The following is an 18,747-nucleotide window of genomic DNA, read 5'->3' as shown; positions in this document are numbered from 1 at the left end:
AAAAAAAAGAAAAGACAAACAATATTTTTTATATTTATGATTATAAAAAAAAAAACAATTGTGTGCCAACACAAGTCAAAGTAAATGTCACAACCTAAAATAGGCTTTACAGCTGGGAAATCTGGGTCATGAGGTTAACGCGATACAAGCCGTAATTCAGCAAAAACAACACGGGTAAAAAAAAAAGAAAAAAAACATGAGCGGGGCTTGGGGCACGAGCTATGTTGTACCGACGCCCTCTATCATTCTGACTAGAAAAAGGAATTATTGCCGACGTCTCTGGAGCCAACGAAAGCACCTCTCGAGCCAAACAGCTAATCTAATAAACACAGAGAATGCCAGTGCAGGCACACAAAATGAAATCACCCAGGCCATTTGGGTACAATTGACTTCATTTACAAAAATGTCTGCACGTGACACGATGGAGTGTATCCATCATCGGGAGGAACGTCTGGCTTTGCTCTTTCAAAATATACCAGACTCCAAAAACGCCATCCTGTATTTCCAGCAAACTGACTCTACTCACCAAGTATTGTCAGGGAACTTAAAAAAAAAAAAATACTGTTGTTGATATGTTCTTGATAGGCTTAATGAAAGAAAACTATGAAGAGGATATGGAGCCAATAAACCTGTTTTCGTTTTTGAATGCTCTGGTTCTCTTGTTCAGCGTCTACAGTCTCTTTAAAAGCGTACAATCGTCTGTTTGGTCACGTGACTTTTCCTCTCATGTGGCAAAGCAACACCAAAACGTGCTAGGAATTCTCTTTTTCTCAGAAGTAGTAGCATTTTTGATAACAGCTAATGATGTGATTTGTAAGTGTCATACTACAGAGGGCAATAACAGACACATTTTGGTTGTTACTTACACATAGTAGTTAGCTATGCTCTACAAAACAAAGACACCCTTTACCCTAGACATGTTAACTATAAAAAAAATAAAGCGGCTAGAATGGAGCCAGTCTTCAGTGCTGTTACTGGAGAGATAAAGATCTGTTGTGTCTCTTACTTGGATCATCACTTAGCTCATCCTCTGTGTTGCCCAGTTCAATGTCGAAGTCAATCCCTAAGACGTTATTCCGGTCAGGATTCCTCGGTACTGAAGGAATGTGGGGGAGAAAAAAAAGGAATACTTCAAAATGTTGAAACCAGCACTGAGGTCACACATCCAAACACTGTCTAACGCAGTTCTTCGTTCATTCACAGTCACACAGGTAATCATGACGATCTTTGTGCTTCTTACACAGGAAGCTGATTAATATACATCTTATGACCAAATTCTATCGATGGTCACCCGTTTTTGACCATTTGAGAGCTGAGTCGTACGTGAAGCAAAGGGACACTGGACAATGACAGGCTTGCTGAAATTTCACAGTCTCTTGCTGTTCTCACTTGGTTATCTCAGTCGGCATCTGACCATTTATTCTGCTCACCCTTGGTAAATATTTGGGTTTATAAATAGATCTACGCTCAGAGACCGTGACAAGAAAGACTGGTGACACCACAATCAAATCCAAATGAAAACTCTCGGTGCATTTTTGTTTAAACAATCTGTTTCTCTTCCACCTTTCCTATTAGAGGGAGCTGATGAAAGTGATATTTTTGGATAGTCCAACCTGCCAATTACACAGCGGAATAACATTTAGGGAGATAAGCCACGCCTAACGGTGCACTGCCTGTGATTACTCCATTGATTTCAATTACCTTTCAATCTCCAGGTCCACAGGTACGCAAACAACAACAACAACAAATACGCTCTCTCCCAAGCCGCGAAGAACAAACAACAGTGTAAACAAACTTGCTCAGAGTCATTTTAACCCAGTGCTAGTGGGCATCCATCTAAAGGCTGACTTCTCTTATCAGTCATCGAAAATTCACAATTACTCTTGTTTATCAGATATACAAATATGCATATTTTGTCTGATTAAGCACAAGATTTTGCCAAGCAATTTGTGGCAATGTGGAGAAACTGAAGCTTGATGCCCTTCAGTTGTACCGTGGACTTTACACCTGTTATTTTTCTTTTTTTTCTTTCTTTTTTTTTTTTAAATTCTCATTAGGCTCTACCATCTGGAAGGGAGACTTTCAAGATGCAATTTACGTTTTTTGAAAGACTTTGCAGGTTCACCTGGGTTTGAACTCAACCAAAGCAAAAAAAAAAAAAAAGTCAGCTACAAATACCAGATAACTGGCAAGTGTTCTTTGACACTATAAAAAGGAAAAGGGAAGTACAGAGATGACACAGAAGAGCAAAGAAAGGTCAAGCTAAAGAGTTTCAAGAGTTTTTCTTAAGAACCTTTTACTCTGAGAAAGTGCCCGTGTGAACAAGCCATAACAGAACAGAACGCTAATAATTTTCTACTTCTCTCTGGAATGTACCTGCCATTTAGCTGTGTGTCTGCCCCACTCAACGAATCTTCAAAAAAAAAAAAAAAAAAAAAACCCTCAACATTATCAAGCAGGTTATGAGGGCAATTTGAATTTGATGCAGCTTTGACGAATCTACAACGACGAAAACCCCAAATTTTTTCACAGCTCACCAGGCATTTCCACATACTTACTGTGGACATCGCCCCGTTGTTTCTGTGTAACCTCTTTATTGATGCTGTTGTCCACAGGAGTGATGGTAGGAGCTCGTGGTTTTTGGGTGGGTACCTTTCGGGTGGGGGCCTTGGTGGGGGCGGGGACGGGTATCCTCTGGGGTGGTACGTACGGTTTGATTGTGACTGGGGTTGGCGGTCTTCGGGTCGGGATGAGGGGTTTCCGTGTGGGGACGGACGGTTTTCTGGGCGCAGGAGTGATTCGCTTTGGCGGAGGTGGCGCGGCCGTGGTAGTGGTGGTTGCCGGGGCGATCCTCTTCGGAGTCACCGCCGGTCGAACTGTGGTGGTGGTCCTCTTGTGGTCGGTGTCGGGGATCTTGTTGTTGTTGTTGTTTGGCGTGGTCTTTCCGGGTCTGGGCGGATCAATAATCACCTTGGGTATGGCTACAGGAAAAACAAACCCAGTTTACCCATAAAAACCTACCCAATTCACCCATAAAAACGTGCCCAGTTTACCCATAAACTAACTGATGAGGCAAACAGCTGTTCGTTGCAACGGGTCATTAACTGGCTTCACATTCAAAACATTCTCTGCTTAGGATCTCTGTTTGATTTCTAAACACAGAGAATATGGTGCGTTAACTTCATTTTACAATAAACACTAACCATTCAGCTGTGAAAAGGCTTGCATGGCACACAAGAATTTTTTTTCCCCACATCAGTCACTTATCTCAATAACAGAATATAATCAAATGCAGTTCCTGATTATTCTTGCCAGCAGACTGAGGAAGGTCTGACTGGTCTAGGACAAGCAATTTACCACAGACAGCTCTGACAATGATTCTTAGTGCTTAGTGTAGTGACACGGGGACCTTCAGATTTAAATGGTAAAGAGCTTATTCTCTGGTTAAAGAACAGCTCTGGTTTATGATGCACCGACAGGATACTGAACCTCGGCTGCCAGTCATCAAGGAAATGAAACTTTCTTTTCTTCATATTTTGGATCGTTAACTAACAAACATTCAGATTACAGAGGGCTGACATGTTATCTGATCTAGAGTTTGTCTTATATGCAGTGTGGATATCTGGAGACACATTGCGTTTTTCGGTACGCTGTCTGAGCTGAAATACCAAGGTATTTTTTTTTTTTTTACTTTTAACGGTAACTGATTATAATCTCTTTATCCCCCCCTCTCCTTGAAGACCAGCTTTTAAAGCCTCTTGAACTTGTCAGAGGAGAGCTGGTGAGTGAAGGAATAAACTCAATGCCTGAGGCACACGAAGCCTGTGTGTGTGTATGTGTGTGTGCATGTATGCATACCTTTGTTCATGTGCATGGATGTATGTGTGTGTGTGTGTGCATGTATGCATGCATGTGTGCATGCGTGTGACTGCATGTATGCATGCATTTGTACGTGTGTGTGCCTGTGTGTATATGTGCGAATGAGTGTGTGTGTGTGTGTGTGTGTGTATAAGCCAGTGTCATTTGATGTGGGGGACAAAAGGGCCCCCCTGTATTGTATGTAAAGATTCAAACAGACATGCTGTCAACGTAATGGCATTGTTGACAGAGAGATGAAGAGAAGAGAAGTTGTGCTCCACCCAGGCTGATGACTGACAGCTCATGTGAGAAAAGGAAAAAGATTTCTTTCAACGCCCCTCAATCTGAGGTATTTGCTCTCCCGTGTTACTCGCTCCTTCACGAAAGACGAAAAACAATGGAAAAAAAAAACATGGGACAAAATACCTCCTCCTGGTATGAGGGAAGAACCTTTGGACCAGGGCAAGCGGACCAAAACCACTGAGATATCCATTAATCAGTACATACACATACTGTAGCACAGACCTCGTGGGCGTTTCTCGCTCAGCGAGCTGTTGCTTTTGCGGCTTTTTCCGTGCCACACTCACGTTTACAGTCGTAGCCAATTCCTCTGAAGCCGTCCTTACACTTGCACTTGTAGGAACCTGGCGTGTTGTAGCAGGTGGAGTGGGCACCACACTGGTGCTGTCCTGAAGTGCACTCATCCACATCTGAAACACACACACAAACGCACACGCACACACACATGCATGTGCACGCACACACACACACACACACACACACACACACACACACACACACACACACACACACACACACAGCATGACTAATTTGGCTGTAGTTAAACTGATGGATCTTATACATTAGAGGCTTCTGGAGGGTTACAGTCTAAGCGTCATCCAGGCTAAACATCCACTCCTAACAGCAGTATGACAGATATGTTTTCATTTGTTCACTGACAAATATCATGCTAAAAAGACAGCACTGCCTTGGAAAATCATTTTAATTGATTTAATTGATTTACAATCATCTAGAGGGCCTTTTGATGCCCATTAATATCTGCTCAAGGTTTCTTAAAAAAAAAAAACAGGGTAAGAAACTTTTGGGTACTTTTGGAAGTTTAAATGTATTCACAGTTCAACACTTGAAAAGGTTGTTTTCTCAGCTTAGAGGCACTTATACAGACCCTGAATCACCTTCAGGTGTTTGCTCTGTCTATTTAGAGCCAGATTTTACTGCCTGAGTTCAAACCAAACAGTTTCCCCCTGAGCCTCCACAGAAAGGAAAAAGAAATTAGACACTTTTGAATCCAAGCTTGTATTTTTTCCACTCTTTCCTAAACAACCTTTTGCTCTTACAACTTTGTCAAATCAAACAACTTTTTTTTTTTTTTTTTTTAACCTTTGCCCCGTTAAACAGTCCCTATTTTCACGATTTGACTTTTTTAGGTAAATAGCCTGACTGCCAGACGAGGCAGGGTGTGGAGGGTCCTGCTTCTCTTACCTACACACTGATATTTCCCGTTGACGTAGTGGAGGTCAAAGCCCTCGTGGCATCTGCAGATGTAGCTGCCGAACGTGTTGACACACTTGCGGAACCTCGGGCACACGGCTAAACCCGCCGCGCATTCATCCACGTCTGGAGAAAAGGAAACAGAATAAACAAATAAATAAACAAATAAACAAACAAATAAATAAATAAGGAGTGACGGCTCTATCCATCACTCTCCTCCTTCCCACGTTTTCTCTCTATACCAGCTTATAGACTCTGGGTCCAATGTTAAGGCTTTAATATTCGAAGTCTGTGTGCTGCAGGTTGGATTATGGATTGATATGGTAACAAAGCCGTAGGGAAGGAAGGGGGGGGGGGCGTTTTCAGGGACCTATTCAACCCGAGCGCCTGTTCACCTCAGCAGGTACACAGTAAAGAATGCTTTTACAGGCCTGAGGCATTACTTCTCTTACTGAGGAATCCACTCCAGCTGCAGAATATTTTATAGACAGTCACTAAGGGATTTCACCTATGATAAACCCACTCAGTGATCTTCTGTGTGTGTGTGTGTGTGTGTGTGTGTGTGTGTGTGAGTGTGAGTGTGTGTGTGTGTGTGTGTGTGTGTGTGTACCTGCGGGATTGCGAGAGAGAGTGAAAAATATTCCAAAATGCCAGATAGAGAACAACAATTTCTCATCAATCATTCAAAGCCCTTGTCAAGAACAGACTCACTCTCGAGTTTAGTTTGTGTGAGCTGCCTTTGATTCTATAAACATCTTGCTCCTCTGTGAATTGCTATTTTTTTTTTTTTTACTGATCTCAAGACAAAACTGTTTGATCGATCGTAAGGTTCAGCAAGGCACGAAACATGAGAAATGAAAGTGTCTACTATTCATTCAGAGAGTTCTGTGGGGAGAAAAAAAAGACAGAGGGTTGCACATTGCACTAATCAACATATATCTGTCCATTCTAAATAACAAAGAAATACATAGAGACAACCACACTCCTGCAGGAAACAAGCCAACTGAAGTTGTCTGCAAGAACATAAGAGATTTTGTGACTAAAAGATTTTCTAAACAAAAAAATTAATGACGGAAAAAAAACCCCACAGAGGCAGCAGGAAACCTTTAAGTTTGTAAAGCATGGAAATTTGTAGAGACTTTTTTGGTCTGTTTGTTGTTGTTTTTTAGTGACCAGAGACCTTCCTATCCCCCTCAGGGGCAAAGAAAAAGAAAAAAAAAAAAAAAGGACTCTCCTGAAATATTTCCAGAGCTGAACACCTGTGTCTTTAGAAATGTCACAAATACAGCCGCCACATGACTGATGGTCTCCTGTTCAGAGGGTTCTGCTACCACTGCGTCTACAGCACTCACACTCTCACCCCAGCCCTCCAGAGAAAGACAGCGCACACAGCTGACAGGAGAACGACACGGAGGAGAGATAAGTGCCTCAGGGGTTCGAGGAGTCACCACCCCTCCTCCACCTCCACCTCTTCCCCCTCCTCCGCCTCCTCCTCTTGCCCTCCTCATGAAAAGAGTATGTGTTTAAAAGTGACAAAGGCTAACTGGCTCAATTTGTCCTGTTTCATTTGTGATCTACTGATCTGCGTACTGCTATGCATCACTGTAGAGAAAGAACAATTGCTACAACGAAGAAGGAGAAGAACATTTAAAAAAAAACAAAACAAAAAAAAAACACACACACACACACACATTCACTCCCCGTCTCTCTGACTCTGGAACGACATTAATACAATCATTACCGAATGCCATTACACAGTCTCCAAGTACTTAGAGTCTAATTAACGTATCAAAGGCAGCAGTCCGCTGTCTGGTTGTCAAGGACAAGTGTGAGACCGCAGGCTTCATCAGATGAAGAGGGGCGTATTTGAGAACACATATGTTGTTGGGTTTTTTTTTTAACCTTTTCTTTCTGTGTTCTCGGCATGTGTTTGATATTCCAAATCATGTTTGCACGGATGAGGCCTCACCATCTGTCTCTGCCAGCAACAATTCATTTCATCATCTCTTCACACAAAACAAAGGAAGCACAGAGACGCAAAGAGAACAACCAGGCAAATAACACAGCCCCGCACCTGTCTGTCTTTAAAACGAGCCTTGGGAACAGATTGCATCACTACCGCTGTAATGTATCATAGCATGAACGGATTAAACCGGAGACACGTGGAAGAGATGTTAGAAAAGATACGTACCCACGCAGGTCCGGCCGTCTGGTGCCAGCTGCAGACCGGGCGAAGGGCACTGGCATCGGACTTCACCCTTCATCACCTCACAGCCATACTGGCAGTTTGCCATGGCACATGTGCGGGCATCTGAGAAACACACACACACACACACACACACAGACAGACAGGGGAGAGTATGACAACAATGCACAGAGCTGACCCAAAGGGCTAAATCAACATTGGAAGAAAAATGTACATGTCAGCCATACACACGGATCTGTAACACGCGCGAACGTACACACACACACACACACACACACACACACACACACTCACAGAACCACAATGTTGAGCTATATACTCTAAGATAGGGTTGCCCCATTCTCCCTGAGACACCTTCTTGCAGAATTTGATAAGTAATCAAACACGCTGGATCTGGCCACTCAGTTCAGCCCATGAAGAGAATCTGATTATTAGAGCCACATGTAGCAGACCCACAAGGAGGCAGGTGAGTTTTCCATGGCATTTCAGATATATCTGGATGGAGGATAGGACACTCCTGCACTGCATATACAGAACTGCAGTCACTGATTAACGAGCTGAGAGAGAAAACTCTAAGACCCTCAATATACCTGTATGAAACCACACACAAACACACACACACACACACACACCCAAAGCCAGGCATATTGCCGCTATGTGAAGGTCAAGACTATATACAGGAAGAGAACACACACACACACACTAATATTCGTCTGGATGTCCTCAAGGGAAGCGGACACCGGGGCAGATAAGCTTACGCTTTATTAGATTCCCTATCTACCCACAATCCTGTGGACCCACAGAGAAATGACACTCTGCCACTGTCTAGCATGACTGCTCAACCCAATCTCAAAAACAAAAACAAAAACAAAAACAAAAAGAATCCAACACATATGCATTCGTTTCACATGCTTTTATGAGATGAATATATATATATATATATGTATGCATGTATGTATGTATGTATGTATATATAAATGAATGAATGAGTGAATGAATGAAACAACATGTTATGCAAGCCAACATAAATATACTCTTAACAGTGAAAGAGAAAAACGCTGAAGGTGCTGGGGAGGAGAATGTAAACAACAACAACAACAACAACAACAACTCAATTCCCAGAGCACCTCCTCAAACAAAACCTCTCAGTTAACTCAATTCCCAGAGCACCTCCTCAAACAAAACCTCTCAGTTCACCTGACGACTTCAGTAGACACACTGTCAAAAATCACGGCTGTTCAGGGTAAAGGAAATGATTTGGTGAGCTCCCACTGGGCATTACGAGCTTCTCTCTGTGTTCTGACTAAAGTCAGAAATCATCCGACTAACATTTTTATAGATTTCTGAAGGAGTCGGATGAACACAGTACATGTGTGAGTGAGCATTTGGTCGTTTACAGATTTACAATAGTACGGGGAAACTCATTTTTAACCAGCTGTAACATTTGACTTGGTGAGACAGACAATGGTTCTGGGTGCTCCGCGTCAAACAAGGAGTGTTATTTTTCTCGCCCGATGAGGTGAAGATCTGCATAATTGAGATCACACCTGTAGGTCTCCATCAGACGAAAACCTTTTCAATGCTTCGCGTCGCTCTTGCGAATACTCAGTCATCTCGGATCCAACGTGTCGACGACATCATTACCGCTCGCTTCAAAGGGGGCCAAGCTCCGCTTTGATAAACCGACAGATAGAAGCGTGTTTGGAAAGGTTCTGCAGATGGGAAAACAGATTCATCAAGGGGAGGAATCTCGAAACCCTTATTCGTATTCGGCTGGTAACTGCTTAAGCAAGTACAGACATAACAGCTTCAGCTTGTCCTCAGTAGCTTTGGGCCACCAATAGTATTCAGATTTACTGGGCCAGGTTGAAGTTCACATCCCTCTCATATTTTTCATCTGAGTCACTGGAACGTTCTCTGTTGGGGTTCTGTGTGCCTGGAGCTCCCAAGAGAAAGTATGATGGAATAGGAAAACATCAAAAAGAAAAAGAAAAAAAAAATTCTGGTGAAAAATGTTTTGTCGTTTTTTTTTGTACAGGAGACAGGCGGGGGAAAGGTGCATCCGTTAAAACGTGACTTGAGGAAGGTAAGAGCAGAGGCAGAAAGTCATTTGTGATTTGAGTCAGACTGTGCGGTTTCGTAGGACGGTACGTGCAAATCGCTTTGGTTGATGTGTAGGAACAAAATGGCAACCAGAGAAGTGTTTCATCTGCTTTCAGTTTGTCCGCCCAGAGCGCTTTCATCAGTGCTCCGCGTGTTTGGACTGATCACAAACACCAAACCACACTCATCAATTCTTCACATCATATAAATAAAAATGTATGTCTTACAAACAGAAATGAAACCGCACGGATAAATTTCTTTGAGAAGCTCCGTAGGGTACCTGAAGATCAAGTTTACAGAGAGACATGGCAGACAGATGAAGGCAGAATTTCAATTAAAACAGACAGAGACATACCCACAAACTCCTGTCGGATAACTAACACTGCGACTTGGCATGGGCAATTTTTCTTAAAAAAGAAAGAAAAAAAAAAAAAAAAAAAAACGGAGGAGGGGCGCTATTTGGGAGTTCTGCGGCTCGAGACAAACACGAGACGAAAAAGAGACGTGAGCGAGACAGAGGGAGACGTAACTCACTTCCACAGGTGCCGTCGGGCAGCAGCATGTAGCCGTTGAGACAGTAGCATTTGTAGCTTCCGAATGTGTTCATGCATCTGTGTTTACAGGGGCGTGGCTTCAGTCCGCACTCGTTCAGGTCTGCAGAGAGATGGAGAAAAGAGAGAGAGAGAGAGAGAGAGAGAGAGAGGAAGGACCGAGGGAGGGGGGGTGTTAGCACTTCCAGACACAGTAGGAGGGGCAGGAATTAACCAGAGGTCACGGGTCAAAGGTCAGATCTAAACCCCAAAAGGCTGTGTTTATGGGAGGGCAGACAGTAGAGAGGGTCTTCGTGTCGAGACAGGTTCAACCTCACTGCTTGGAAATGCAGTTAAAACAAACCTGCCTATTATCCCCCCTGTGAGACCCTGGCTTGCCACAACATTACCATTCTGGTACCTTACTGCCTGTCACGACAGAGACGTAATACCTCAGAAATCACTGCGACCAATCAACGTCATCTGCTTCTGTTCTTAGGAAAATATTGTTAGAGGGTGATCTGAGGGGTTCTAAAATGTGGGGAAAGCAGCCAAAGGTTTAGCACGTGCCGACAGTCTGTGGAAAAGTAAACACAGACACAGGATATTAAACGCAAAAAAAAAAAAAAAAAAAATCCCAACAAGTTCATGGACAGATTTTTTTTTTTTTTTTCCCTAGAATTAAAGAACGCCAATATCCATCAAAATGAGCACGAGCATTTCCGAGGCAATTTAAGTTCTCAAGGGGGGGAAATTTGGGCTTCAGCACCCGGTGACCGAGGCAAGATCCATCAAAGGGTTAAAATGTTTCCGTTTAGACGTTGCTTTGGACTCCTAAATGCTCAATTAAGCGATATGTAACCTGCCAATGGGACCTGCACGTCAATACTGTAAATTATCCCAACTCTCTATCTAGGCCAGCCGGGACATGTGGTGCCCATAGTCTAATTTATGCCTGTGTGAAAACAGATCCCTCTGGCTTGAGCAGCCAAAGTGGTTTTGGCATGGCCCAGTTCAGAGAGAACGGTGCCATCTTTAGCAAAAGGCTATGCATGGAATGCCTCCACTAGATCAATGCGTTTTCACTATACGAGCCAAAAGCCATAGATCTCAAAACGTGAATGGCTTTGACTCTACAAAACTCATTCTATTTTATTTTTTTATGGTAAATGGCAGTGCTTTAAGGTCACGTTACCACGGTGATCGGTGGACGGAGAGGAAGCAGCTGATTAGAACCACTTCCTGTGCCAGATAAGTAAAGAGACCACTGGCAAGATTTGATTCGCTTGTCTTTCTTTTTTTTCCCCAGATCGAAGCGGGACGATTGTGTGGTTAATGTTAAGTGTGTTTTCATCAGCCTTAGCAGTCTCGAAGTAAGGCATCTTCTGGTCTTTAAAATATAGGACAAAAAAATACAAATCTCAAACTACACAGAGGGAAAAAAAAAAACAAAACAAAAAAACACGTAAATTCATTTTATCCGAGTGTCCTTCAGGACAGCGTTTTGCTAACATTTTCTAATATCTTATTGTTGTTGTCACATTACATTGCCTTCTGCTTTCTCCCTGAAAACTGTCCTGATATCTGGGACTCCTGTGTGAGATACTGCATCCAAAGAAACACAGAAAAATAAACAGTTCTTTTCTTTCCTTTTTTTCTTTTCTTTTTTTTTTTTTTTTTCTTTTTTGCTCTCTTGTCTCAAGTTGAAAACAGCAATCAGCTACTCAGAGTAAAAATTAAAGCCCTAATTTCAGCTCTGAAATTTCCAATTAGACAGTGATTGCTGTATGATTGGTGACATAATTGGCTAACTTTGCCCCTTTATTTAAAACATCCTTTCGTGTGAGCATCCTCTGAGTCGTGCACGAGCAAATTTGCATTATTTAAATAAATGGATTTTTGATGACAGAAGAGAAAAAAAAAAAATAGAGATGGCTTTCAATGGCACATAGAAATTGCCTATTAAGACAGGCTGAAGATTCTGATGACTGATATACTCCCAATATGGGTCTATAAAACAGCCCTCATTTTTCTGTCTCTGTCTGAAGAGTTTACATTAATGATGAAAGGTTAAAGGTGCACAAAGCTCATTTTCGTTCTGTCCAGGCAGCACGAGAAAAAAAAAAAAAAAGAAAAAGAAAGAAAGAAAAAGAGAAAGCATCTTTCTTTCACAGGGCACCAACCCAGCATTACATTTCCACAGGAGAAACGGAGCCCTCGGGTAGCTGGATACGAACGCGAACCAAAAGAAACCCACGACGATCATGTGACTACCTGCGGCTCTTTTTCGACCTTTTCTCTCTGCCCTACCCTCAACTCCAATTTATCCTTCTTTTCCTTTTTCACTCTCGTTCATTTTCCACTCCATCTTCTGACATCTCAGCGCTGACCTGTTCATTACCAGTAAATCATCGCTCGCTGCAAAACACTGAGGAAAAAAAAAGATGAAAAAAAAAAAACTTCTCTTGCAACGGTTTCGACCTTGCTTTGTACCCATAAATACTACAGACAACTTTCAAGACAGAAAATATAAAGTGTTTTCTACTCCACAGGCTGGAGACACAGGGCTCCACTGGCTCCTAAATAGCTGAAAACAGCAGAAAAATAAAACCCCTGAATATTACAGCGTTTCTGAATGAGATGGACAGGAAGCTGAGCTGCTGCAGCACATGCTAGGAGAAAACACGGCGCAAGAAAAGTGTGCCGCTGTGGAGGAGAGAAATGAGGGATGGGGACGAGATGGAGGGGGGCAGAGAGGAGAAGAGTCAAACCAGAGAGAGAGAAAGAGAGAGGGAGAGAGAGAGAGAGAGAGAGAGAGAGAAGGTAGCACAGAGAGAAGACTCTGCAATTCTCTGGGAAATTGTGAACATAGTCTCTCATCACTTGGGAGATTTTTCACTAGAATTGAAACATACTCAATGATGCACACGCACGCACACACACACACACACATAGAGTGAGAGAGACAGAGAGAGAGACAGAGGGAAATGACAGAAGTGACGATAAAGAAATAGAAAAGGAGAGGTGGAAAGACACAGGGAGAGAGGATTCATTTGGGAATATTGGGGTGTGTGTGGGGGGAGGGGCCAGAGATAATTCATAGTGTTGACAAGATGGAATATACAGGTCTCTTAGATAAAGACTGAACAGAATACCACACATTGTTGTGTAGGCGCAAATGGCCAGTCATGGGAGCCAGGTTGCATTGTAGGGACCCGAGTGTAGCTGGTGTGTCTGGAATAGGAGGATCTGAAAGGAGAAAGCGAGGGAGTGTGAAAAGATGAAAGAGGTGGAGCAGTGGAGAGCAGCTTGGCAGCCTCTTGGGTGCTCAGGGGATGAAAGATGGACCAGTTCAGAAGTTCACAAAGCTGAGAACTAAGAAGGACTGACAGACACAGAGGTGTGTGTGTGTGTGTGTGTGTTGGAGGTCGAGGTGCCATTACATAGCAGAGGTCCTAAAAAATTCTGTGTGTGCCCGGGTGATTGGAAATGAGAGACTACAACTCAACTTCCTCAAAAGTTTTATCTGAAAGTGTAAAAATATATAAGTGTGTGTGAGTGTGAGTGTGTGTGTGTGTACACTTTTTGCTAACTTAGGCGGAAATTTTACTGAAACCCAACTATTCTAACGGGGATGCCTTGTCAAACTGGGTTCTAAATAATAGTCCCCACTGTTAAAAAGAAAGAATAGTCCCCACTGTGTAAGTGCTGTTTTTTTAATAAAAGACATTGTGGTCATTGGTACAAATAACGTGTGAAAGTTCGCGTGTATATGTGCATGTGTGAGTGTGTGTGTGTGTGTGTGAGTGAGTGTGTGAGTGTGTGTGTGTGTGCACGCACACTGTAGCATGCTTGGCTTTCAGCATGTCATACCAGCCATGCCTGACCAGGCCTTGGGATCTGCTACAGGGAAAGAAACAGGAAGGGAGGGGAAGATGGTATTCACTCTGTCAGCCAGGCACACTGCGCCATGCAGCAGAGCGGGGGGTGGGGGGTGGGGGGCGTAGGAAGGGAGAGCAAGGGCGTATAGGGAGACTACGCCCGGTAACCGATGGTGTGGCTCACCCTCTGGAGGTACCCCAGCAGGCTGGTAGTCCATGGGAAGAAAGACTTGGGGGTGATTGTCCCAAATTTGGGGAGTTACATAGTCCTGCTCTTCTTCTTAAGGGAAAGAGTTGAAGGAGAATAGGGTTGTGGGGGGGGGGGGGTAGACAAAACAGCAAAAGAAGGTTAATGTGAATGAAAAACATCCAACGGCTTTACACACCTCTGACCGCCCCGCATTCCTGGAGAGGAGAAGAACGACATTATGCAGTAAAGAGGATTATGTTTATGTCAAACAGGGTAAAAAAAAAAAAAGGGAAAAGAAGAAGAAGAAGAAGAAAAAAAAAACTAAACCATATCTCCTTTGTGTGTTCCCAGACACATTCCTGCATCCTGTAGCCCATAAACACAAAAAAAAAAAAAAAAAAAAGAAAGAAAGAAAAAGGGTGTCTGACGTCTGACAGGTTGAGGTTGGAAAAAACCCGGCGGTCAGTTTCCATAGAACAAAAGAGACCAAGGATTCAGTTTCAGCTGCTGCTCCGTCATGGTATGCAGACGGTCAGATCTCGAACGCTCCGAAACTCTCTTTCTTCTCGGCAATTAACACTATTTATCGCTGATGACATGTAGGAGATGAGATGTGAACATACTTGGAAGGCTAAGCGGGGTTTGCGTATCTGAACTCTTTGTTATGCATTGGGTGGGGAGGGGTGGGGGGTGGTGGGGGCTGCCATTGTTCCTTTTTCTCTCTCTCTCTCTCTCTCTCCTCCACCCTGACCACAGAACTGACAGGGAACTGACCTTGGATGGAAAACGGACTAAGCGAATCCACGGCACCATAATTGAACAATGCAGTCGCGTAATAGCTTATTATACAATGACATGTAAAGTATACCCCCCAACCCTTAATCCTCACAGCTGCGTACTGCTTATAAATATCACGGGGAAGAGGAGGACAGGACGAAACATTATGCTTGGTTTGGTTTCCACATTAAACAAATGACACTCGCATGAAGCCTTGACCCGCACACAGGGGTTTATTTAAAAGTTAAACAGTTGGAGAAAAAAGGCTGACTTTGTGTATTTAAACTGTGTACCAGCTACGCTTTGGTCGCTTGCGCCAAAGGGTTGGATTACACGTTTCATCTAAAGCTCTGAGAACAGACATGCTTTCACTGACATGAAAGGGGGGGATAATCGTTAAGGATCGTGTAAAAATGTAATATTCGGAGGGTCGGTTCTGGCGCTTCAGGTTTGCTTCAAGTTATTGTGAAGCTGTTTCTCCTTAATCTGAAAATCTCGAGATCACCTACCCGCTTTTCTCTGACAGTACAGTACAGTAATATCGTGAAGACTGGGCGCAGCAGGTAAGCAGATTCTCATTTAAACAGGTCCCCCGCGGAACATAATCATCTAATTAAAATGATTTGATCCACGGGGAGGGGAGGGGGGGGTAAGGAGGAAGGGGGGGGTTTGGATGAGTCTCCATGCCATCTCACTCGTAAATGGATTACTGCTTTAATGAGTTTATTTGTTCTGGCACAGACATCCATCTGCCTAGAATCATCGCCATGACGATCATGTTGTTAGTGGCAGGGAACTTGAGACGACTGCAATGAAAAAGAAAGGGGGGGGGGGGGGGGGGTGGGGGGGAGAAAAAGTTCAGAAGAAAGTAAAGCTAACGAGGTTTTAATTAGGGTTACATTTTCGATGTCAGCTTCGGGACACTGATTAGGTCACACTATATGACAATTCTCAAGTCTGAGAAGATTTAAACTGGGGCCCATGGAGTCTGATCTAAGCTCTTCTCCCCTGCACCCGCCCTCCCCCCCAACACACACACACACGCACGCACACGCACATGCACACACACACACACACACACACACACACACACACTCTCACGCACACGCACACGCACACACACACACACACATTCACTACAGGTCCCTAGAAGGCTAGATTAGCAGTCAAACAAGCCTGGTGCCAGCTATACGATATGTGTCACCTGTTTTACACTTCTGTAACGTACTGCTAGAGGACTGACATAGCCATTTAAACTATTGGGCAGATGTTGATATTAGCGAGTTGGAATGTTTAGCCTCACTGTAGGCAGAGCCCGTGGTACTTTGGGACTTAATCTTGATTGTCCTTGGATTAGAACGTACTCATTCTTTTCTGTTTCAGAGAAGAACCTACAACAGTTGTCGATGTCAAGCTGCTCAATGTATGACTGTACGATGCTAATTTGTCAGCACTAATTAACTTCAAAGCAAGCGAGATAATGAGAGAGTAACAACTGTGCAGCACTAACTTTGACTTCCAGAATAAAAGTCTTCCTACCATGTTGGCTATGTGCTACAGCCTGTAGTCTTTTTGTTGTTGTTGTTGTTGTTATTTTTCTTCATTCAAACAGTGTTTTGCTATGGTTGGCCCCTGTGACGCTGGTGGGTATCTGAAGGCTTGAGAACCATTCATCTGTTCTCGCACGTCTGTTTACGGAGCAGACTTCTCTGTCTGCCGTGGACACACACGTGTGAGAGGCCTGGTAAGACCTGAACAGGATGTGAAATGACTAAGAATTATGTTCTCAGTGAGGTTTATAACCATTGATGGTTCGGCCCAGAGTGAGATCTCGTTACGACCATCAAAAGCATTCCTTAAAGGGGAAGGTCAGCTGCTTTGGGCTCAGTGTAACCCTTACCTCTGCGTTTGATGGTAAGTTTGAGGGGTTTTTTTTTTCTTATATAAAACTCTTGGATTTTTTTTCCCACCAAATATGCTTTTTCCCTCTAAAGAACTACAAAGTGATCAACACTACATCGATCTACCATCCTGTCAAGTAAGCTAAATAAAGAGAAAAAAAGCAACATATTTGTTAACAAATGATGTGTAATTTTGTCCATACTGTTTTTAATCATTTCACAGGAGACAGAAAAAAGCAGTATCTTTTACCATTGTCCTTTAAGATTGGATTTGAAGCTAAAGCTGTTTTCTCTCAGCCAGGCCATAAAATGGCGACTGGATTTGGCAAAGTAATCTACCAAGAACATTGGTATACACTGTCATACCAGAATAACCTATAAAAAAAAGTGTTGACAATTTAATTACAAGGCGGCAGATGTCAAACTGGGCCCGTATGTTAGGATGGGAAGACTTTCCCCCTTACCTATGTAAAAAAGGAGAGGTGAAATAAATCATTGCTGATCCGCACGGACGCTCTGTTACAGGAAAAAAAAATTGCTCTATTGTGAACATACATTTCTGGAATAACAACAAACTCTTCCAAACCAGAACTGGTGTCCAGCGGTGCTTTCTACAAAATGAAATTCATCGAAATGTTTCACACTGGCTTTCGTCCAAAGTAATGATTGTCAAGGACTCAACTCCACAAGACAAATGATACCTTTCTTTTCTTTTCTTTTCTTTTCTTTTTTTTTTTGTTTCCCTGAAACTTTGACATTTTCTAAACGTTACTGGCCTTGCACGTATAATTAAAGCGATAACGATGGCGTCAGATGTCATTAAGAAAATCATTTTCGCCCACGCAGCAACCAGCGAGACTAAGTCAAAGCCGTCGCGACAGGTTGACACAAAACTACCCCTGAGTGGAACGTGAGTCTACTCCTTTTCACATTCCTAAAGGGATTGTTTTTTTTTTTTGCTTTTTTGCTTTTTTTTTTAACTCCCTTCCCCGCCCTCCTTTTAATTACATCCTTCTCCCATTGCCCTCTCAGGGCAAAGACTCCACCGCCCCAAATCTTCCAGCCAACTCCTTTCAATAGACTCGGTAATGTTTTTTTTTGTTGTTTTTTTTTTAAATCAAAGTGTTGTCAGCATGGCCTCGCTATCTGCTTCCAATGCAATGACTTTCCAGGCTTCCGGGTCCATTCTGCACAGCCCTGAGTTATCTAAGGGTCAGTAATTGAGATGTAATCTCCAAAGAGAGAGAGCCATGCGCTTACCAATTCACCCCTGAAAGTCCCTGCTGTTGGATTCATTCTCCACTGCTGAATCAGCTTTTTCATGGATTATGTGGCTACAGCCTAACAGGTCACAGAGATTAAAAGCATCTATATTGTGACCATCGCAGGTATTTTTAGAATTTAGGACTATCTTGACAAAAATCAAACTCTCTTTGCCAAGACAACTCTATGCACGAGGGGGGAAAAAAACGTGTATCCTATGCAAGGTTGGTATAATCTACTCTTTCCACTTCCTCTCTTCTAGATTAAATCTGAAAGAGTTAGTTGGGGTAATCTGTGAAATGCCAGCAGTAGAGTTTGTGCGTGCATGTGTGTATGTGTGTGTGTGTGTGTGTGTGTGGAGACATGCAGATGGTCTTGAAGTCCTACCTTGGTTGCAGGTCTTGCCTGTAAAACCTGGGTGGCACTTGCATTTGTTGGGGCCGACACAGTCACCGTGCTTGCAGCCGTGCTGGCAAAACGCTGTTGGCATTCCCACACAGGGGGAGAGTGAGATCAGTACCATTCA

At 43.2% G+C, this 18,747-nt stretch overlaps 1 protein-coding gene across 1 annotated transcript in view; it reads right to left on the bottom strand.

Annotated features, from left to right (window-relative positions):
- The window catches only part of npnta (nephronectin a), a 33,458-nt gene that overhangs the window by 1,122 nt on the left and 13,589 nt on the right, over positions 1-18,747 (bottom strand). The window contains exons 4-11 of the mRNA XM_030788205.1: positions 18,609-18,701; positions 14,275-14,370; positions 10,214-10,333; positions 7,562-7,681; positions 5,362-5,496; positions 4,446-4,568; positions 2,559-2,981; positions 1,007-1,096 (exon numbers count right to left, since the gene is read on the bottom strand). Of these exons, the coding sequence (XP_030644065.1) occupies positions 1,007-1,096; positions 2,559-2,981; positions 4,446-4,568; positions 5,362-5,496; positions 7,562-7,681; positions 10,214-10,333; positions 14,275-14,370; positions 18,609-18,701 (1,200 nt within the window). The remainder of the gene's footprint in view (positions 1-1,006; positions 1,097-2,558; positions 2,982-4,445; positions 4,569-5,361; positions 5,497-7,561; positions 7,682-10,213; positions 10,334-14,274; positions 14,371-18,608; positions 18,702-18,747) is intronic.

This window comes from Chanos chanos, chromosome 11 (genome assembly GCF_902362185.1).
Source record: "Chanos chanos chromosome 11, fChaCha1.1, whole genome shotgun sequence".
Lineage (NCBI taxonomy): Eukaryota > Metazoa > Chordata > Actinopteri > Gonorynchiformes > Chanidae > Chanos > Chanos chanos.
This window is presented reverse-complemented; position numbering and strand designations above follow the sequence as displayed.